The sequence below is a fragment of the Hylobates moloch genome, unplaced genomic scaffold, assembly GCF_009828535.3.
Source record: "Hylobates moloch isolate HMO894 unplaced genomic scaffold, HMol_V3 SCAFFOLD_13, whole genome shotgun sequence".
Lineage (NCBI taxonomy): Eukaryota > Metazoa > Chordata > Mammalia > Primates > Hylobatidae > Hylobates > Hylobates moloch.
In genome coordinates, this window is record NW_026652288.1 from 104,466,564 (window position 1) to 104,488,411 (window position 21,848).

Sequence of the window (21,848 nt, forward strand, 5' to 3'; positions counted from 1 at the left end):
GTGCTGGGATTACAGGCGTAAGCCGCTGTGCCTGGCCTGCAAGTCCCCATTAAAAAAGAAAAAAAAAAAGTTAATGAGCTCTAGGCTATAGAATTCTACTCTATGCTCACATCTCATAAAAGGAAGGTCTTGTTTATCTTTACACCTTTACCACCTACTGCCATACTAGTGCATTGCAAATATGCAATAAAGGCCAGGTGCAGTGGCTCACGCCTGTAATCCCAGCACTTTGGGAGGCCGAGGCGGGCAGATCACGAGGTCAAGAGATCGAGACCATCCTGGCTAACGTGGTGAAACCCCGTCTCTACTAAAAAATAGAAAAAATTAGCCAGGCGTGGTGGCGGGCGCCTGTAGTCCCAGCTAATCGGGAGGCTGAGGCAGGAGAATGGCGTGAACCTGGGAGGCGGAGCTTGCAGTGAGCCGAGATCACGCCACTGCACTCCAGCCTGGGCAACAGAGCACGACTCCATCTCAAAAAAAATAAATAAATAAAAATTCAATAAAATCTTGCTTACTCAACCCAAATGTCAACTGGAGAATGAATAACTAAAAAGTAGCAAGTGATATATGATGGAATGTTATTTGCCAATAAAAAAAATGAATTACTGGCCAGATGTGGTGGCTCACACCTGTAATCCCAGCACTTTGGGAGGCTGAGGTGGGTGGATCACCTGAGGTCAGAAGTTTGAAACCAGCCTGAGCAACATGGTAAAACCCCATCTCTACTAAAAATACAAAAATTAGCCAGGCGTGGTGGTGGCGCATTCCCGTAGTCCCAGTTACTCAGGAGGCTAAGGCAGGAGAATCACTTGAACCTGGGAAGCCAAGATCACACCACTGCATTCCAGCCTGGGCAACAGAGTGAGACTCTGTCTCAAAAAAAAAAATTGCCGGGTGCAGTGGCTCACACCTGTAATCCCAGCACTTTGGGAGGCTGAGGCGGGCGGATCACGAGGTCAGGAGATCAAGACCATCCTGGCTAACATGGTGAAACCCCGTCTCTACTAAAAATAAAAATAAAAATAAATCAGCCAGATGTGGTGGCACGCACCTGTAGTCCCAGCTACTCAGGAGGGCGAGACAGGAGAATCGCTTGAACCCAGGAGGCGGAGGTTGCAGTGAGCCGAGATTGCACCACTGCACTCTAGCTTGGGCGACAGAGTGAGACTCAGTCTCAAAAAAAGAAAAAAATTTAAGTACTTCTACATGTTGCAATATGAATGAATCTTCAAAACATGCTCAGTGAAAGAAGCCAGCCCCGAAAGACCACATACTGTATGATGTCATTTGTATGTAATGTCCAGAACAGGCAAATCCACAGAATCAGAAAGCAGATTAGTGGCTTCCAGAAGCTGGAGAGACTGGGGGGAAATGGGGAGTGACTGCTAATGAGTACAGGCCTTCATTCTGGGGTGATAAAAATATCCCAGGCCAGGCATGGTGGCTCACGCCTGTAATCCCACACTTTGGCAGGCTGAGGCAGGAGAATCGCTTGATCCAGGAGACTGAGACCAGCCTGGGTAACATAGTGAGACCCCATCCCTACAAAAACAAATTTAAAAATCAGCCAGGCGTGGTGACGTGCACCTATATTCCCAGCTACTTGGGAGGCTGAGGTGGGAGGACTGTTTGAGCCCAGAAAGTTGAGGCTGCAGTGAACTATGATCACACCACTGCACTCCAGCCTGGGTAACAGACCAAGACCCTGTCTCAAAAAAAAAGAGAAAAATTCTAAAATTGGTCATGGTGATGGTTGCACAATTCTGTGAATAAACTAAAAACCACTGAATTGTATACTGTAAATGATATGTCAATTATAACTCAAGAAAGCTGTTAAAAAAAGAAAAACGTCTTGCTTGCTTTTGTTACAGCATTCAAAGGAGATTCAGAGCTAGAAAGTACAGGTGTACAGTGAGATGGCAGAAAGCTTACTAGCAGACACTCGTCCTCACTAAGGCTGGTCCAGGCTGTTGGGTGGATCTCTGCCCATTCGCCTATGCCAAATAGCCTGTGTGTTTCAGGGAGGAATGTGGAATAGGTAGCAAGTCACTGAACTGATTTCACATGAATATATGAAGCAAACTAATTTAAAGCATTAAGACTCCCCAGAAGAATTAAAAAAAAAAAAAAAAAAAAAAGACTCCCCAGAGTCTAAAGACCAAGAAATTTAAGTTTTCTCAGAGCTCATTCCACCGAAAAGACTGGCTTCCTTTGCTCTATTCCTATCTACAGTGATTGGCTGATTAGCTGACAGTATCACCTATTTGGTTATAACTTGTTCCTACTCCAAGTGATGTTGCTGAATTGGTACACACCACCATTTCTTTAATCTGAATTCTCTAAGAAATATTCAGAAACTAACAATGCCCTGTTTTGTTGATTGCTGAGTCACTTTCTGAGCTTAATTGCTGTAGTATGCAGAATAATACCACCCTGCAGATGGCCACACCCATTCCCTGGAGCCTGTGACTGTTTTACCATACATGGCAAAAGAGACTCTGCAGGCCAGGCACAGTGGCTCACGCCTGGTAATCCTAGCACTCTGGGAGGCCGAGGTAGGAAGACTGCTTGAGCTCAGGAGTTCAAGACCAGCCTGGGCAACATAGCAAGACCCTTACTCTAAAAATAAAAATAAAAATAGTAAGCCAGGCATGGTGGTGGGCACCTGCAATCCCAGCCACTTGGGAGGCTGAGGCAGGGAAATCACCTGAACCCAAGAGGCAGAGGTTGCAGTGAACCGGGATCGCGCCACTGCACTCCAGCCTGGGTGACAAAGCGAGACTCTGTCTCAAAAATACAAATAAAAATAAATAAAAATAAAAATAGTAAAGAGGCTTTGCAGATATGATTAAATAAAGGAAGATTATTCTGGCTTATCTGGGTATACCGAACGTAATCACAAGAGTCCTTGTAAGTGAAAAGGGGAAGTAGGAGATTCAGAATCAGAGCAGGAGATATGGCAGAAGCAATCATCAGAGTGATGTGAGCACTGGCTGGTGCCAAGCGCTAAGCAATGTGGGAACCCTCTAGAAGATGGAAAAGGCAAGAAGATGGACTTTCCCCTGGACCCTCCAGCTCTGCCAACACCCTGATTTTAGCCCTCTGAGACCCATTTCAGATTTCTGATATCCACAACTGTAAGATAATTCATTTGTATATTTGTATTATGGTAATTTGTTACAAATGCAACAGGAAACAAATATATACACTTGCCCTTATGATCAATATCAGCCCTGCAGGCACTTGTCTATTTGTAGGGTATTATTTGCTTTTATTGCTCAAGATAGAGCATTCATTTGGAATAACTATTAATTGTTTCAGAATAGATTTTTCCCTTTGGGCTGGGAAGCTCTAGAACTAAGCAGCGGAAACTGAGTTTGATCAATGCCTAATGGTCAATATAGGTAAAGAAACACACAATTCTGTCACTGGGACTTTGAAACACAGATTTCATAATAATATTAACAACAGTAGCTTCAATTGTGTGTAAGTGTTCTCTGACGTGTTTTTATTATGGAAGGTTTTAGGGAGGGTAGCAAGCTGAGACGAGACAGGCAGTGTGGAATGCGGTCTTTCATCTAAGGTTTGGCAATAATTAGGAAATACAAAGATAATTTTCCAGAGATAAAGGAGCATAAGGTAGGCATAAACGGAAAAAGGTTCTCATCTAAGATACAACTAGTAATAGAATGGAGGAATGATAGAGGGGAAAAAAAACAGTAGAAAAGACGCACTAGACACCACGAGATGATACGAAGATCAAGTCACTGCCTAGAGCCCCAATTTTTCTATTTCATTAGTTTTATTTATTTGTTTATTTACTTTTTATTTTTATTTTTATTTTTGAGATAGGGTCTGTCTCTGTTGCCCAGGCTGGAATAAAATGGCACAATCTTGGCTCACTGCATCCTCTGCCTCCCGAGTTCAGCAGTTCTCCTGCCTCAGCCTCCCGAGTAGCTGAGATTACAGGCATGCGCCACCAAGCCCGGCTAACTTTGTATTTTTAGTAGAGACGGGGTTTCTCCATGTTGGCCAGGCTGGTCTCGAACTCCTGACCTCAGGTGATCCGCCCATCTCAGCCTCCCAAAATGCTGGGATTACTGTATGAGTCACCGCACCTGGCCATATTTCAATAGTTTCAGCCTAATATACATGCAACTTCCATATTTTCCTAACATTTCTTTTTCTAAATCCAATGTAAAGCTTCTACGACCGAGCTGTGAGTCATAATCTAGTAAAAAGGCAGAAGATTTCCAGTGACTGTGAAAATACACTTATTATTCCTTCTTTTCATTATTTCAGAAGATGTGTAACACTGGTATCATCAATGTCATATCGGTTTCTACCCTCCCCCTGCCAGGTTAATCTCCACTTACCACTGCACAGCGCTGCACTTTGGAAGGAACCCCATCTTCCTCTGTTGCCCCGTTGGGTCCGGGCGCCTCTTTTCTCCTCTTTCTTGCATTGACCTTGGCTGAACACTGTGCATCCATCTTCTTTTAACTGGCCATAGAAAGTGAAAACAAAAATTTTCTCATTGGAGTGGGAAAAAGTTTGAAACCAGTATTTCGGAGATGTTGACATGGATACACTCAGCAAAATACCAATTCTATAGCTGTACTTCACCAAGATGAGCCAATGGCATCTGGCAAAAACAAAGAAGCTTCACAAAACACAGGCTCTAGTAGAAATACTGAAATGCCTCTCTGTGGAACAACGGCCACAGTGAAGTGCCTGAAGTTGGAAGTAATTCCCCCTCACAGTGCAGCCTACATACTAACTGCTAATTTTAAATCCTGATTGCATGCAAAAGATTGGAATAATGTGGCTGAGAAAGATAGTTACAGACTCTCACACTACCCTCCGTATCATTGATGTGACAGGTATAAGGCAGTGTGAAAGTATGACTGGTGCAGGTAGAGCAAAGAGCCTTTTGTAAAGGGATGGCTCTCACCAAGTCCTGGATTAACAAAATACGGATTTCTTAACTCTAATTTTTCTTTTTAAGACAGGGTCCCACTCTGTTGTCCAGGCTGGGGTGCGGTGGTATGATCTTGGCTCACTGCAGCTTCAACCTCATTAGCTCAAGCGATCCTCTTGCCTCAGCCTCCCAAGTAGTTGGGACTATAGGCACATGTCACACCTAGTTATTTTTTTAAGAGACAGGCCTTGCTATGTTGCCCAGGCTAGTCTTGAATTCCTGGCCTCAAGTGATCCTCCCATCTCAAACTCCCAAAGCCTTGGGATTACAGGCATGAAACACAGCACTGAGTTAATTTCTTAACTCTAAATGCTCTATAGATTTCAGTGACCACTTCCCCAGGGTTACTTGTATGAAAATTGTGGAGTAGCATAGTGGCTTTTATTTACTTTTTTATTATTTTTATTTTTTTCAGGGTCTTGCTAGGTTGTCCAGGCTGGAGTGCAGTGGCTACTCACAGCCATAATCATAGCACACTGTAGCCTCAAACTCCTGAGCTTAAGCAATCCTTCCACCTGAGAATAGCTAGGACCAGCATAACGCATTTTTTAAATGTCCTTCTCCTTCTTTCCTTTTTTTTTTTTTGATAAAGAGTCTCACTCTGTCACCCTGGATGGAGTGCAGTGGCACGATCTCGGCTCACTACAACCTCCGCCTCCCAGGTTCAAGCGATTCTCCTGCCTCAGCCTCCTGAGTAGGTGGGACTACAGGTACCCACCACCACGCCCGGCTAATTTTTTGTATTTTTAGTAGAGACAGGGTTTCACCATGTTGGCCAGGCTGGTCTCGAACACCTGACCTGTGATCCACCCGCGTCCGCCTCCAAAAGTGCTGAAATTACAGGCGTGAGCCATGGCGCCCAGCCAATTTTTGTATTTTTAGTAAAGACAGGGTTTTGTCATGGCCAGGCTGGTCTTGAACTCCTGACCTCAGATGACCCACCCGCCTCGGCCTTCCAAAGCGCGGGGACGACAGGCGTGAGCCACCACACGCGGCCCTTCCCCTTCTTTTCTCAGTACTCATTTCCCTTTCCTCTTTCAGGGTCTTAACACCTCAAGCTTGTTCACAGTTTCCAGCTATTAAAACCCCCTCAGGGATTCTCCTTCCCCCAAAGGAAAACTTACTTATTATTGTCTCATTTAGCAGAGAGTTTCTAGCAACTAGCTATTACAGCAAAGTTCTCAATATTCTATATTTCATGTTTATGTCACAGAACACTTGGGGTGTCACTTCGCTAGCCAGAAACCTCTGTGGCCAGTGGCACCTTTGCCTGAGTTTTGCTCAGGCCCGCTGGGCTCGTTCCGTCCACCCAGCCTGGTAGGCTATGCTCAGCTTGTGTTACCAGCACAGATTCCACACATGCCAAGGGCAAGCCAGGCACAGAGTGGCAAGGGGTGCACAGGCGAGCGAGCACAGGGTCCGGCCACTGCGCACAGCCAGGCACGCCAGCTGCCAGGGGGTGAGGAGCTCGAGGCGTCAGCTCCCTAGAGAGGCTGCAGCTGAACCAGGCGTACTACAAGCAGCTTCCACTGCAGGCACTGGGGAACATGGTGGTGCCCAAAAGCTTGGAGATGCCAGGAACCCAGAGCTCCAAAGAGGGTGTCACAGCCCTGGCTCAAGGAGCTCCTAGGTCTGGGCTTCCCAAAGGGCTACAGCTCTTCTCTCGCTCTCTCTCCTCTCTTCGCCCTCTCTCTTGCTCACAGCGTGGCAAGCAGTGGGGGAGGGGAGGACGTGTTTCAGCTCTGTGTTACAGCTCTTTTAGTCCCGCCATTTGGTGGATCCCGAGTTCTTGTCCCACGTCCAGGAAGAATGAGGTATATGGGCAACTGGAGGATGAGCAAGGTGAAGAGGTGCTTTATTGAGCAACACAACAGCTCTCAGGAGACCCCAAGTGGGTAGCTCCCTTCTGCAGCAGGTCGTCCCAGCATCTGCGCAGCCCTCAGCAGAGAGGAGACCCAGAGTGGATAGCTGCTATCCGCAGGCAGGTCATCCTGATGTCTCTGCAGCCCTCAGCGGAGAGGAGACCCAGAGTGGGAAGCTCCTATCTGCAGGCAGGTCATCCTGATGTCTCTGCAGCCCTCAGTGGAGAGGAGACCCAGAGTGGGAAGCTCCTATCTGCAGGCAGGTCATACCGTCAAGTATGGCTAAGTCCAGGGTTTCTACAGGCTTCAGCGGGGAGGAAGTGCATGCTGATTGGTCCATGGACAGCCACAGGCAGCCCGGAAAAAGCATCATAAGTTCTCATTCCAGTCCACAGAACTGGCAGCCTGGGCCCCAGGCTTTAGGCCATCCCTGGCTTGAAGGTGGGGCTTCACCAGGGACCCGCCCATTTCCGCCTAGGAGCCTGTCTGCCTCCTGCTGCCATCAACCTGCTGTCCACGGCACCCAGGCTATTCATGCCAAGGGGCGCCTGCAGGCCTGCATGGAGCTGCCCTCAGCTCCGCCTTGGCCTCCCCTCCTGTGCTCCTGGACACCCAAAATCTGGAGGGGGCCAAGGCAGAAGGGGGTTGGCATGTCAGCACTGCCCCTAGCACATGCACACCCAGCCAGGTCATGACAGTGCCCAGGCTTGGCCTCAACTTTGCTCCAGAATCAGAGCAGGCACCAGGAGCAAGGAGAGGCCAGGCAGTGGGAGCCGGCGTTTCAAGCCTGCAGGGGCAGGGGAGGTTCCTGGGCCCCCAAAAGCACAGGGAAGCCCGGGTATGTAGCCACGGCTGCTCCCGCCCCGCCAACTTGGAAGCGGGCAGGGCTTCCACCTACTCCCAGCTCCCAGTGGCTCCATGGAGCGTGCAGCACAGACCATGCCTCCCCGACTGCAGCCGGCATCATGGCAGCAGCCCATCCAGACAGGCCACCGCTGCCATCATTTAGATGTTGGCTTTTCAGCCCCCTGCAGGGATAGTTGCGTTTTTCTTGAGTAACACAATTTGTACAAATAAATTACTTTCTCGATACTGATGAAATTTTAGGAATCAGCCAGAAATTGGGGGTAGGGGAACCTCTATGATCAACTGTCATCTCTGCACAAGATACGATTCAGAGAAAAATCTTCAGAACAGGTGGAAAACCAACGCCAGACAGAATGAGGACAGTCTGCTCTGCCCTACTGCCTCTCGTAAGCCTGACTAAGATGTTCATCTAAACAACTGCAATTGTGCCTTACTTTCTTTCCTCCGGCTAAATTCCAAATGGCAATACGACAAGATCTACAAGAAACTGGCCTAATTCTTAGACGCTGAAGGTGACACCCCATGAGTCATGGCCAACATGAAAAAATGTCAGAGTCCAAAGTGAAAGATGAGCACCACCTAGAAACTTCCTTTCATCACAAATGCAAATTAAAATGGAAGAAGGGTTCTATACATTTAACTCTAAGTGCTTCCAGTGATGATGATCAGAGCTTGTCTTCACTATTGTTATTAATGATTCCTTCGTAATATTCAGAGGTCAGTACTCTCATCTCAATGGTCTGAGTGAACTACTCAAAATGCCTAATCCATCCAATTAATGACGGTTTTCTAATTTGCACAGTACTCTTCTGTAAGTATCTGCTCAATTCTTCTAAGTGTAGAGAGACAAAATCCACTATGAGAAATATAATCAGCAATTTGGCATCTGGCAAGTCAATAATATCAGGCAGTCAAAAATATAAGTACTTACTGTTTACAAAGTACTGTATCATAATTTTTAAGTACAAACTGAACCTGGAGGACATTATGCTAAGTGAAATAAGCCAGACAAGAAAGACAAATACCACAAACGAGCTCACTTATTTGTGGAATCTAAAAGAGTGGAACTCACAGACGTACAGAATAGAATGGTGGTTATGAGAGACGGACAGAAGAGGGTGGAGAGTGAAAAGGGAGATGAGTACAAAAATTCAGTTTTGAAAGGAGAAATAGGCCAGGCACGGTGGCTCACGCCTGTAATCCCAGCACGTCGGGAGGCTGAGGTGGGTGGATCACGAGGTCAAGAGATCGAGACCATCCTGGCCAACGTGGTGAAACCCCATCTCTACTAAAAGTACAAAAAATTAGGTGGGTGTGGTGGCGCTTATCTGTAATCCCAGCTACTCGGGAGGCTGAGGCAGGAGGATCGCTGGAACCCAGGAGACAGAGGTTGCAGTGAGCTGAGATCGCACCACTGCACTCCAGCCTGGCAACAGAGCAAGACTCCGTCTCAACAACAACAACAACAAAAAAAGAATGGAGAAATAAGCTTTAGTGATCTATTGCACAGAATGGTGACTATAATAAATAATAATACAGCCGGGCACGGTGGCTCACACCTGTAATCCCAGCACTTTGGGAGGCCGAGGCAGGCGGATCACAAGGTCAGGAGATTGAGACCATCCTGACTAACACAGTGAAACCCTGTCTCTACTAAAAATACAAAAAATTAGCCAGGTGTGGTGGCGGGCACCTGTAGTACCAGCTGCTGGGGAGGCTGAGGCAGGAGAATGGTGTGAACCCGGGAGGCAGAGCTGGCAGTGAGCTGAGATCGTGCCACTGCACTCCAGTCTGGGCGACAGAGTGAGACTCTGTCTCCAAAAAAAAAAAAACCAAAACGAAATAAATAATAATGCATTTTATATTTCAAAATTGCTAAAAGTAGATTTTAAATGTTTTCACCACAAAAAAATAAGTATACAAGGCAAGGAATTTATTAGCTGGATTTAATCATTCCACAATGTAAACATGTATCGAAGTATCACATTGTATCCCATAAATATAAACAATTATTATCTATCAATTTAAAAAATTAAAGGACAGGCGCAATGGCTCACGCCTGCAATCCCAGCACTTTGGGAGGCTGAGGTGGGCAGCTTACCTCAGGTCAGGAGTTTGAGACCAGCCTGTGCAACATGGTGAAACTCCATCTCTACAAAAATACAAAAATTAGCCAGACTTGGTGGTGCATTCCTGTAATCCCAGCTACTCAGGAGACTGAGGCGGGAGGATCACTTGAATCCGGGAGGCAGAGGTTGCAGTCAGCCGAGATCGCACCACTGCACTCCAGCCTGGGCAACAGAGCAAGACTCCATCTCAAAAAATGAAATTCTCTAATATCCCAGGACCTACAGTCCTTCAGTAAAATGACAGTTGAAATACATTTCTCAAAAAATAGTATTATAGGCTGGGCGCGGTGGCTCACGCTTGTAATCCCAGCACTTTGGGAGGCCGAGGTGGGCGGATCACGAGGTCAGGCCCTCTCTACTAAAAAACAAAAAAAAAAAAATTACCGGCTGGTGGCGGGCCTGTATCCCACTACCAGAGAGGCTGAGGCAGGAGAAGGCAATGAAAAAAAAAAATTAAGTACAAACTATTTTCTCAAGGAGGCTTCAATTAAGGCATGGAAAACACACACAGAGCTCCACCTCAAAAATGCTCAAAAATGTTTATGATATTGGTATCCAAGAAGATGTTAAAAAAATGTTTATGATATAAAAATGCTCTTCAGGATTCTAATACCATGGGGTGAAAGTTTGCTGAGGAATAGGGTATTTGCAGTTACAAAAAAATTGACCAGATATAGTGGCACATGCCTGTAGTCCCAGCTACTCGGGAGGCTGAGGTGGGAGGACTACTTGAGAACAGGAAGTCAAGGCTGCACTGAGCCATGATCGCGCCACTGCACTCTAGCCTGGACAACAAAGTGAGATCCTTTCTCAAAAAAAAAAAAAAAAAAAAGGCCACGTGCAGTGGTTCATGCCTGTAATCCTGGCACTTTGAGAGGCCAAGGCAGGCGAATCACCTGAGGTCTGGAGTTCAAGACCAGCCTGGCCAACATGGTGAAAATATAAAAATTAGCCAGGTGTGGTGGCGGGCACCTGTAATCCCAGCTACTCGGGAGGCTGAGGCAGGAGAATCGCATAAACCCAGGAGGCGGAGGTTGCAGTGAGCCGAGATCACGCCATTGCACTCCAGCCTGGGTGACAAGAGACTCCGTTTCAAAAAAAAAAAAAAAGTATTTTTCTTTACCTGCTTACACTGTTATGTATTTATACTATTCCTTATCTGCTTACATACAGTTCTTCTATTTTCTAAAGATGACTTTTGGGTTTTACATTATATTCTACACTATTCTTTAAACTGAAGTCTTTGGATCCTTTGGATTTAAAATAAACATACCCACTGCTTTTTGGGTTTTAGTATAAGACACTTCTTTATCTCATTCACTTCTCAGGAGACAGAAAACATCTGGGTCACAGATATTCCATAATGATAACCCTAAAAGAATTTAGAAATTATGAATAGATTACTCCTCATGACTTTCCTCTAGAACTACTGCTGTTTAAACTTTACTCTGAGCTGGGTGCAGTGGCTCATGCCTGTAATCCCAGCACTTTGGGAGGCCAAGGTGGGTGGATCACATGAGGTCAGGAGTTCGAAACCAGCCTGGCCAACATGGTGAAACCCCAACTCTACTAAAAATACAAAAATTAGCTGGGCGTGGTGGTATGCACCTGTAATCCCAGCTACTTGGGAGGCTAAGGCAGGAGGATCACTTGATCCCTGGAGGTGGAGGTTGCAGTGAGCCTAAATCACACGCCACTGCATTCCAGCCTGGGCGACAGAGCGACACTTTGTCTCAAAATAAAAATAACAATAATAAACTTTTACTCTGTAGGTCTCACAAGTTTTTTTCATTTTTCACCGGCCTTCTTACGCCATCCCAATGTTCTCTCACATCTACTAACTTATAACTGCAGCACCAAAGCATACAGAATAATAACTGATGTTTAAAATCATGGAAAAAGTTACCCCCAGTCTCCCTCCTGTTCCAATAGATGCTTGCCCGGACACATCACCTTTGCTACTGAGAAAGTATAGAGAAAAGATATGTGGGAGGATGAGGGTGTACTCAAGACAGTAAATACATCCTAACATCACGTTGGCTTCTTAATTTGTTACACTGAAACTTAGGTGTACCTAAAGCCACACCACCACGACAACTTTGATAACTGCCCAGTAACCATTTTGAATACCTCCAACAATGAGGAACAATATTTCTTGGACTCTCAGTTGATGATAAGTGCGCCTCTGTCATCAACCAATACCATTCCAGTAAGGTACAGTGATGGCTCTGGAAAAGGAGATGGCTTTAAATATCTACATTCAAAGGGGAAAAAAAATACACGCACACACACAGGCTGCCTTAATATCCCTGTTTGTCCAGCGGGCAATGGGACTGGGAAATGATCGCGCCTCCTCAGAGCCAATACAGTAGGAGGCGAACATGGGGCAGTGCATTACCTGATGCCCTGCAGACTGACCCTTAGGAATGAGACAGAAAGAAAAGTATTTGGAGATAGAATAGAGAACCTTCCTCAAGAGCCCTACTAGGATGGGCCAACACTTCCTGTTTGTTTAGTGGTTCATCCTCCAGAACACTTTCTTTGTCAAAAAGGCTATAACAGCCCGGTACAGTGGCTCATGCCTATAATCCCAGCACTTTGGGAGACCAAGGCGGATGGATTGCTTGAGCCAAGGAGTTCAAGACCAGCCTGGCCAACATGGCGAAACCCCATCTCTACTAAAAAGACAAAAAAGCCAGGAGTGGTGGCGCATGCTTGTAGTCCCAGCTACTTGGGAGGCTGTGGTGGGAGAATCGCTTGAACCCAGGATGCAGAGGTTGCAGTGAGCCAACATCATGCCACTGTATTCCAGCCTGGGTGGACAGAGCAAGACCTCATCTCAAAAAAAAAAAAAGCTAGGCCAGGTGTGGTGGCTCACACTTGTAATCCCAACACTTTGAGCGGCCAAGGTGGATCACCTGAGGTCAGGAGTTCGAGACCAGCCTGGCTAACATGGTGAAGCCTGGTCTCTACTAAAACTACAAAAATTAGCATGGTGGCAAGTGCCTGTAATCCCAGCTACTCAGGAGGCTGAGGCAGGAGAATTGTTTGAACCCAGGAGGCGGAGGTTGCAGTGAGCCATGATCGTACCATTGCACTCCAACCTGAGTGACAAGAGTGAAACTTTATCTCAAAAAAAAAAAAGGGCTGGCAACCAGAATACAGCATTTGTAAGGCCTGATCTTTCCAACACTGCTGCCTATTCACTCCCTAGATAAGTCACCTTACCTTAATCACTGAAATTTGAGCACAGATTCTAAATATGGACATAAAAACCCAACCCCCAACACGCTGCCTGCTAAGTACATTAGTGTCTCCAACGTGCCCTCAAAATACAGAATGCAGTATCTGTGCCTGTGATTTTTACTCCGACTCACAAAGATCTGGCTCAGGTTCTGCTGACTCACCTACCAGTATACACTGCTTGCCTTGTTCCTCCACGTTCCAATAGATGCCTGCTGGGGCACATCAACTTTGCTAGACAAGTGCAAGATGTGTTTGTGGAGAGTGGGGTGGCACTGAGGAGACACTAAGGATACATCGATTCGTATTTTTCCAATGCGAATGTCCTGAAGGAGACAGAATCTAGGTGCTGGCATGTCTCTGCTTCAGTCTGAAAGATGAAAGGCTCCTACAAGTAGTTTTAGGGACTCCAATCCTTTCTTTTTTTTTTTCGAGACATAGTTTCACTCTTGTTGCCCAGGCTGGAGTGCAGTGGCATGATCTCAGCTCACCGCAACCTCTGCCTCCCAGGTTCAAGCAATTCTCCTGCCTCAGCCTCCCGAGTAGCTGGGACTACAGGCGTGCACCACCATGCCTGGCTAATTTTGTATTTTTAGTAGAGACGGGGTTTCTCCATGTTGAGGCTGGTCTTGAACTCCTGACCTCAGGTGATCCACCCGCCTCGGCCTCCCAAAGTGCTGGGATTACAGGCGTGAGCCACCACGTCCGGCCTATCCAATCCTTCCTATTCAACTTCTTATGGCAAACAGACCTACCAAGCAAGAGAGGGATGGACTTTGCTTCCTGAACTACGTAACAATCTAAATATAGCAGAGTCCTCTCTTATCCACAGGGGAAATGTTTGAAGATGCCAGCGGATGCCTGAACCCCTAGAGAGTATGAACCCCGATGTGGACAGTTGTCCCTTGGAATCTGCAGGGCATTGGTTCCAGGATCTCCTGCAGATGCCAAAATCCACAGATGCTCAGAAGTCCCTTATACATATAAAACAGTGTCGAATTTGCATATAATCTATACCCCCATATACTTTCAATCTTCTCTAGATTACTTACAACACCTAATACAAGGTAAATACTATGTAACCAGTTATTATACAATATAGGTTTTTTATTTGTATTATTTTTTATTGTTGTATTGGTATTTTTATTTTTATTTTTTTTTCTGAGTATTTTCTTTTTTTTTTTTTTGAGACGGAGTCTTTCTCTGTCCCTCAGGCTGGAGTGCACTGGCGCGATCTCGGCTCACTGCAAGCTCCGCCTCCCGGGTTAATGCCATGCTCCTGCCTCAGCCTCCCGAGTAGCTGGGATTACAGGGGCCCGCCACCACGCCCGGCTAATTTTTTGTATTTTTAGTAGAGACGGGGTTTCACCGTGTTAGCCAGGATGGTCTCGATCTCCTGACCTCGTGATCCGCCCGCCTCGGCCTCCCAAAGTGCTGGGATTACAGGCTTGAGCCACCGCGCCCGGCCTTTTCTGAGTATTTTCGATCCAAGTTTGGCTGAATCTGCGGATGTGGAGCCTGTGGCCACGGAGGGCTGACTCTGCTTTGTTTTCTCCCTATATGCACAGAGCTATGAGAAAGTTTTATTTATAAATTAAGCACAGTAAGAGATCAACAGCAATAACTAATAATAAAACAATTATAACGATATACTGTAATAAATGTTATGTGAATGTGGCTGTTCTCTCTCGCTCTCAAAATATCTTACTACATCATACTCAACTACTTTCTGGCTGTGGCTGACTGTGGGTAACTGAAACCACGGAAAGTAAAACTGCGACTGAGGGTGAGCTCTCTTAGTAGCAAGTTGCAATTACATATGCTATTCCACATTTCAAAAATCGAACTCGAACTTGACCGATTACAAGGAACTATTTGCAAAAAGATGAGGCATAATTTTTCCTTTGCATTCTATTCCTGCCTTCCCCATCTCTAGGCCTACATTATCTTCCCCACTCAAACCCAATGCCCAGTATTTTTCTAGCAGCATACCAATGCCCAGTTCCAAAGCTGAGTGCACAAGCAGACTTTACATTTGGGATGTTTATCTGCATCTACCGTGGTGGTGCTTAATAAGCTGGTGCTCTAAGAGGCAAGCTCTGGAAACTCAAGGGTTAAAGAGCATCTAATATTCCTGGCATTCATTAATCATATCATCTTGCTGTACGCTCAGGTCTTTCCGGAGATAACAGTGTAAGGACATTGCCCCCTATGTAAAGGCCCTTGAAGCTTGAGGGAGTATATGGCTAAGCAAAAGCAGGGAAAAGAGCTGGACTCACGAACCAGAAAATCGAGATGGGGGTCAGCAAACCACAGCTAGCTGGCCAAAGATGGCCCACTACCTGTTTTGGTAAGTAAAATTCGATCGGAACACAGCCATGTTCACTCACTGATGTATTTATTGTCCATGGCTGCTTTTGTGCCACAACAGCAGAGCTGAATAGTCACAGATACTGTGTGACCTGCAAACCCTAAACTATTTACAATCTGGCCCGTTACTGAAAAAGTTTGCTATCTCTCATCCTAGATGAAATCAGGACCAGCTTTATTAATAATTTGGTGGCAAATTCTACCTAAATTTACCCAATCTAAAGTGAAAAACAGTGTTAGAAATAGAATTATTTCGAGTGCAGTGGTGCAGTCATGGCTCACTGCAGCCTCGAACTGCTGGGCTTAAGTGATCCTCCTGCCTTACCCTCCCAAGTAGCTAGGACTACAGGCACATGCCACCACACCCAGCTAATTTTTTGTAGAGATGGGGGTCTCACTTTGTTGCCCAGGTTGGTCTCAAACTCCTGGCCTCAAGCAATCCTCCCACCTCAGCCTCCCAAAATGCTGGGATTACAGGTATGAACTATCACACCAGGCTGAGAACTTATAAATGTAAAACTGAGTTTCAAAACATGAGCTTCTCTGACAGATTAGTTCTAAACTAAAGCTCAATGTTACTTGTCATGAGCCCTATGAACTGTCACATTTAAGACCTTAGCTTTGAACTGGATCTCTTCCCTCTAATTTCGTCAGAGAAACCCTTATTCAACAAACACTGAGCGGCACTTACTCTGTACCAGACCCTGGGTTAGCCACGGGCACACATAATAAAGCTTATACTTCTTCGGCCTGGGTTAGCCACGGGCACACATAATAAAGCTTATACTTCTTCGGCCTGGGTTAGCCACGGGCACACATAATAAAGATTATATTTCTTTGGCCTGGACACATTGTAGGATATTTCAGGAAAGAAAAAACCATGAGGGACACATGTAATAGTTCTTACAGTTGAACAATTTTACTCTGCCACTATTCTACCAGAATATTTGGTGAGTAAACTCCTGTGTTTAGAATGTGATCTTCCTAGAGTGCGTTATGGAACTCATATCTCTAAGGCAGGGTCTATGATAGAATTCAGGAAGTCTGTGAATTTGGATGAAAAAGACTGTATCTTTATTTTCACTTCAGTTATGAACATAAGCTACAGCAGTAATAGCAGACTTATTAGACAAATGGATGTTACCAGTAGAAATCATGGATATTTTCATATCATATCATACTTGTTATATTTTGATAACTATATATCAATATAATTCAATATAACTGGTTTTCTTTATAGTTCTATATATTTTATTTTTGCATATAAAAACATATTCCAAAAAGGAACTCTAAAAGCTTTCACCACACTGCCAAAGGAGTCCATAACACAAAAAAGATTAAGATTCCTATTCTGGCCAGGCGCAGTGGCTCACGCTTGTAATCCCAGCACTTTGGGAGGCCGAGGCGGGTGGATCACGAGGTCAGGAGTTCGAGACCAGGTGAAACCCCGTCTCTACTAAAAATACAAAAAAATTAGCCGGGCGTGGTGGCGGGCACCTGTAGTCCCAGCTACTCGGAGAGGCTGAGGCAGGAGAATGGCGTGAACCCGGGAGGCGGAGCTTGCAGTGAGCTGAGATTGCGCCACTGCACTCCAGCCTGGGCAACAGAGCGAGACTGTCTCAAAAAAAAAAAAAAAAAAAAAAAGATTCCTATTCTACGGTCAAAAAATAAAGAAACTTAATCACATTTAGGGTAATTCTCTGTATATAAAAAAACTACCTGTTTTTTATTAAGGGTCATATGCTCATTTTCTATAGAGCAGGGACCACGTCATTATTTTTGGCAGCCTTCACTTCAAAACTGGTTTGCAAGTAGTTGTGAATGTGATATAACAGCCTAGCAGATTCATGGGTTCCCCTGGCTCACTGGCAGTCATCCTAGTCCAAACATAGAAAGCCTCAAACTAACATAACTTTCAACTTGTGGTACAAGAGAATTCCCAAAAGGAAGCGAGAGGCCAGGCACAGTGGCTCACGCCTGTGATCCCAACACTTTGGGAGGCCGAGGCGGGTGGATCACTTGGGTCTGGAGTTTGAGACCAGCTTGGCCAACATGATGAAACCTCATCTCTACTAAAATACAAAAATTAGCCGGGCGTGGTGGCGGGCGCCTGTACTCCCAGCTGAGGCAGGAGATCGCTTGAACCCAGGAGGCAGAGTTGGCAGTGAGCTAAGATTGCACCACTGCATTCTAGCCTGAGCAACAAGGCAAGACTTGATCTCAAAAAATAAATAAAGAAAAAGAAAGAAAGGAGGGAAAAGACACACACAGAAAGCCTGCTATTAATATATATCTATTAACCTGGTTTACGAATGGTAAATACATGTAATTCAATTATTTACATTAATGAATAAGGTAGGTAACAAACCTAAAAGAATGCCAAATACGGCCGGGCGCGGTGGCTCACGCTTGTAATCCTAGCACTTTGGGAGGCCGAGGCGGGCGGATCACGAGGTCAGGAGATTGAGACCACGGTGAAACCCCGTCTCTACTAAAAATACAAAAAAATTAGCCGGGCGTGGTGGCGGGCACCTGTAGTCCCAGCTACTCGGAGAGGCTGAAGCAGGAGAATGGTGTGAACCCGGGAGGCGGAGCTTGCAGTGAGCCGAGATCGCGCCACTGCACTCCAGCCTGGGCGACAGAGCGAGACTCCGTCTCAAAAAAAAAAAAAAAAAAAAAAAAAAGAATGCCAAATATGAGGCTCATTTCTTTTTATCTTCTGAGGTGGCGCTTCAGCACATGCTGCAAACATGAAGAGGTACATTCCTTGAATTTACTGGCTAAGTTGTAGAAAGGAATTAGGATTTAAATTCTGCCACAAATAATCCACAAAGCAATTAACAAAACAAATCACAGATGAAACACGTGTCTAAGTACTCATTTGACAGGAATACTGTGAAAAGTTTAGGACTAAAAACAGAAGGGTTGACGCTTAGGAAAGGGGTTCAAGGACTTAGGGAAAAGGAGATGCCAGAAGCTGCCAGCAGATAAGCAGGAGGGTTGACAAGGCCTAAAGTGCTGATCCCTCACTCTCCCAAGTCACCCCTTTTTCTAATATGCTCGATGTGTAATGTCAAAGATGTACAAGCAGCCAGCCACAATCCTGAGCAAAAAACGGACTCTCTCAGTCCCGTGATAATTGGCAAGTACCCTGACTTTAGGGTTTCTCTAACTGGAAAAAAAATCCAAGAAGAAAATGACTTTTACAAAAATGTATTCTTTCCAATCTATTTCAAGGTAACACAAACTTTGATGTAAGGGAGACCTACTTCTGCTTGATGCCGAAAGGGAAATTTCTATTAGTAGAAGAGTCAGAAGGTCTGCTTCAAATCAGTTATGTAAACACTTAGAAAAGCGTGATGCTTGAGTAAGAACTCCACTATTATTAGCAGATACTTTGCCATTATCCATCATTCATAACAATGCAAAATTACGCTTGCTTTTTATCTGAGCGTTTCAAAAACTAATTCTCATCAGCACTTATAACATCTCTAGGAGAGGTTATTCAGATCCCTAGGGAAATACTGTTTAACTTAAAGGCTAGACAGCTCTGAATTATAAATGGAGTCAGGTGGTTTACAAACTCTATGAAATTATATATAAAATTTGGTAAGTTCACATATATTTCAGATTATTAAAAGGCTGTTTAATCATAAGAAAGTTACCTCTGTTCATGGTTAGAAAATCTAAAACGAGAAAGCAATAATGCTTTCCATACATAGTCACAGGGCGAGTCAATGTTAACATCAGAGAAAGTCACCAGGGACTGCTAAATCCAGGGCTCTATCTAACTAGACCATTCTTCTTAAGGGATCACATATCCAAAAAGCAGGTCCCCAAGGAAAATAAAACCCCACTGCTTATGGGAGGAGAATCATAGACTGAGGGGAAATGAAGCTCATTCTTTATCAACCGGGCCATCATGCTAGTTTTCAAAGGGAATTTGCAAAGCAAATCTTTTGTCCTACAAAAAGATTCATTTCATTCAGCAAAGAAAAAAGATCCTAGAGGGAGTGCTGATGAGTCCCAAGCCTCTTCCACAGTCTGTTACCTTGAAGCATGGATACTGTTCCAGAAGAAACCCTCGGGTAGTTCCTTTTAGCGACATAGAATGTAAGTCAAGTAAACATCTAATGTGCTAGAAAAAGGTGTAACTAGCCAATTTATTTAGCCAAGAAAAGGCTATCCCCCGCCATTCTCAACTCATTCCCATTCAAGAACCTATCTGAACTCTATTCCCCTATTATGGAGTGCAGGAGGCAGGAGTGGTTATCAGATTAATACAGTGTCCGATAAATTAAATGACCTCATACTTCTATTATAAAAAGCACTGGTGGCACAATCAGTAGCACCTTCTAAAAAAAGCTGTAAGGCCGGGCGCGGTGGTCACGCCTGTAATCCCAGCACTTTGGGAGGCTGAGGCTAGTAGATCACCTAAGGTCGGAAGTTTGAGACCAGCCTGGCCAACATGGTGAAACCCTGTCTCTACCAAAAATACAAAAATTAGCCGGGCGTGGTGGCGCATGCCTGTAGTCCCAGCTATTCAGGAGGCTGAGGTAGGAGAATCGCTTTGAACCAGGAGGCGGAGGTTGCAGTGAGCTGGGATCATGCCAGCGCACTCCAGCCTGGGTAACAGAGTGAGACTCTGTCTCAAAAATAAATAAATAAATAAATAGGGCTGTAAGAGAGAAGGAAGTGGTAACATTCACTTTAATTTCATCTACATCACTCACAGCCCTAAAGAAAGGGAATGTGTAGGAAATAAAGTCAGCAGCTAAAGCTTCATTTACATTACTCATAGTGTGGTATCATTCCTAGTATGCCAGGCTTGGCCTCCAGTGTACAAATCATTGAATTAGAGAGCTAAGTACATTGAAGTCTCTCCCATGTGGCATTCCAATCACCATTATTGACATTGCGAGTGTCATCATTTTGTCCACCTTTCTTTCTCATCATGGTCATAGTTTACTGCTATTACTGCACCAAATCCCATTCTCAATATCTTTTTTTTTTTTTTGAGACGGAGTCTCGCTCTGTCGCCAAGGCTGGAGTGCAGTGGCGCGACCTCAGCTCACTGCAAGCTCCGCCTCCCGGGTTCACGCCATTCTCCTGCCTCAGCCTCCTGAGTAGCTGGGACTACAGGCGCCCGCCACCACGCCCGGCTCATTTTTTGTATTTTTAGTAGAGACGAGGTTTCACGGTGTTAGCCAGGATGGTCTCGGCCTCCCAAAGTGCTGGGATTACAGGCGTGAGCCACCGCGCCTGGCCTCAGTATCTTTTTAGTAGCAATTATCTGTACTTGCCAAATCACTAAATATCAAGATAAATAGGCTCTGGAGGTCATATCTTCCTTCCTACTTCCATTTTATTGTTGGTAGATTATTTTCTGTCCCTATCTTGAGTTTCCTTCCCAACCCTTGTTCCTATGCTCAAAGCTTCCCGTTCCTCATTAGCAGTTTCTGATACCATAAACCCCTAAATCCTCACTGCCTCTACAAATATCACTGTCCTTTTTTTTTTTTTTTTTTGAGACAGGGTCTCCCTCTGTCACCCAGGCTGGAGTGCAGTGGTGCAATCTAGGCTCACTGCAACCACTGCCTCCTGGGTTCAAGCAATCCTCCTACCTCAGCCTCCCCAGTAGCAGGGATTCCAGGAATGCGCCACCACACCCGCCCAGTGTCCCTATTTCAATATAATTTCTGGTTCTCCCAACTGAGATGCCGAGTTTCAGCTCTCATAGCTAGTCACCTCAATTACATTCAGGAAGCCTCCTCCAGTTAGGCCAGGCTAATACAGCCTGTTCCCAATTGCATCTTTGTACTTCCAAACAATTCCCTATTCATAGAATCATTACATTTTAGAACCAAAAGAAAACTCAGAAATCATCTGGTCCAATGTTTTTCAAACTTTTAAAGTACATTTTGCTTCTTACACTTTGAGATGTACAAAATCTATTTTACATCATAATCTCATACGCACATAACTCAAACAAATCACATGAAACAATACTTACCCTTACTATGTAAACACACTGAAAGTTTCTATTCTATTCCACTTTTTAAAAGAAAAGTACAGGTTCAGGCCAGGCGCGGTGGCTCACACCTGTAATCCCAGCACTTTGGGAGGCCTAGGCGGGTGGATCACCTGAGGTCAGCAGTTCAAGACCAGCCTGGCCAACATGGAGAAACCCCGTCTCTACTAAAAATACAACAATTAGCCGGGCATGGTGATGGATGCCTGTAATCCCAGCTACTAGGGAGGCTGAGACAGGAGAATCGCTTGAACCAGGGAGGTGGAGGTTGCGGTGAGCTGAGATCGTGCCACTGCGCTCCAGCCTGGGCAACAAGAGCGAAACTGTCTCAAAAAAATAAAAAGAAAAAAAGTACAGGTTCCATC

At 45.2% G+C, this 21,848-nt stretch overlaps 1 protein-coding gene across 4 annotated transcripts in view; it reads right to left on the minus strand.

Annotated features, from left to right (window-relative positions):
- Positions 1-16,281, minus strand: part of PCYT1A (phosphate cytidylyltransferase 1A, choline) — a 47,286-nt gene extending 31,005 nt beyond the window's left edge. For all 4 annotated transcript variants that reach the window (XR_009209229.1, XR_009209230.1, XR_009209228.1 and 1 more), the window contains exons 1-2: positions 16,144-16,281; positions 4,377-4,503 (exon numbers count right to left, since the gene is read on the minus strand). Coding sequence is in view for 1 of the 4 variants with exons in the window: in XM_058426204.1 (XP_058282187.1) it covers positions 4,377-4,493 (117 nt within the window). In the remaining 3 variants the exon portion in view is untranslated. The remainder of the gene's footprint in view (positions 1-4,376; positions 4,504-16,143) is intronic.
- Between the last annotated feature and the right edge of the window lie 5,567 nt (positions 16,282-21,848).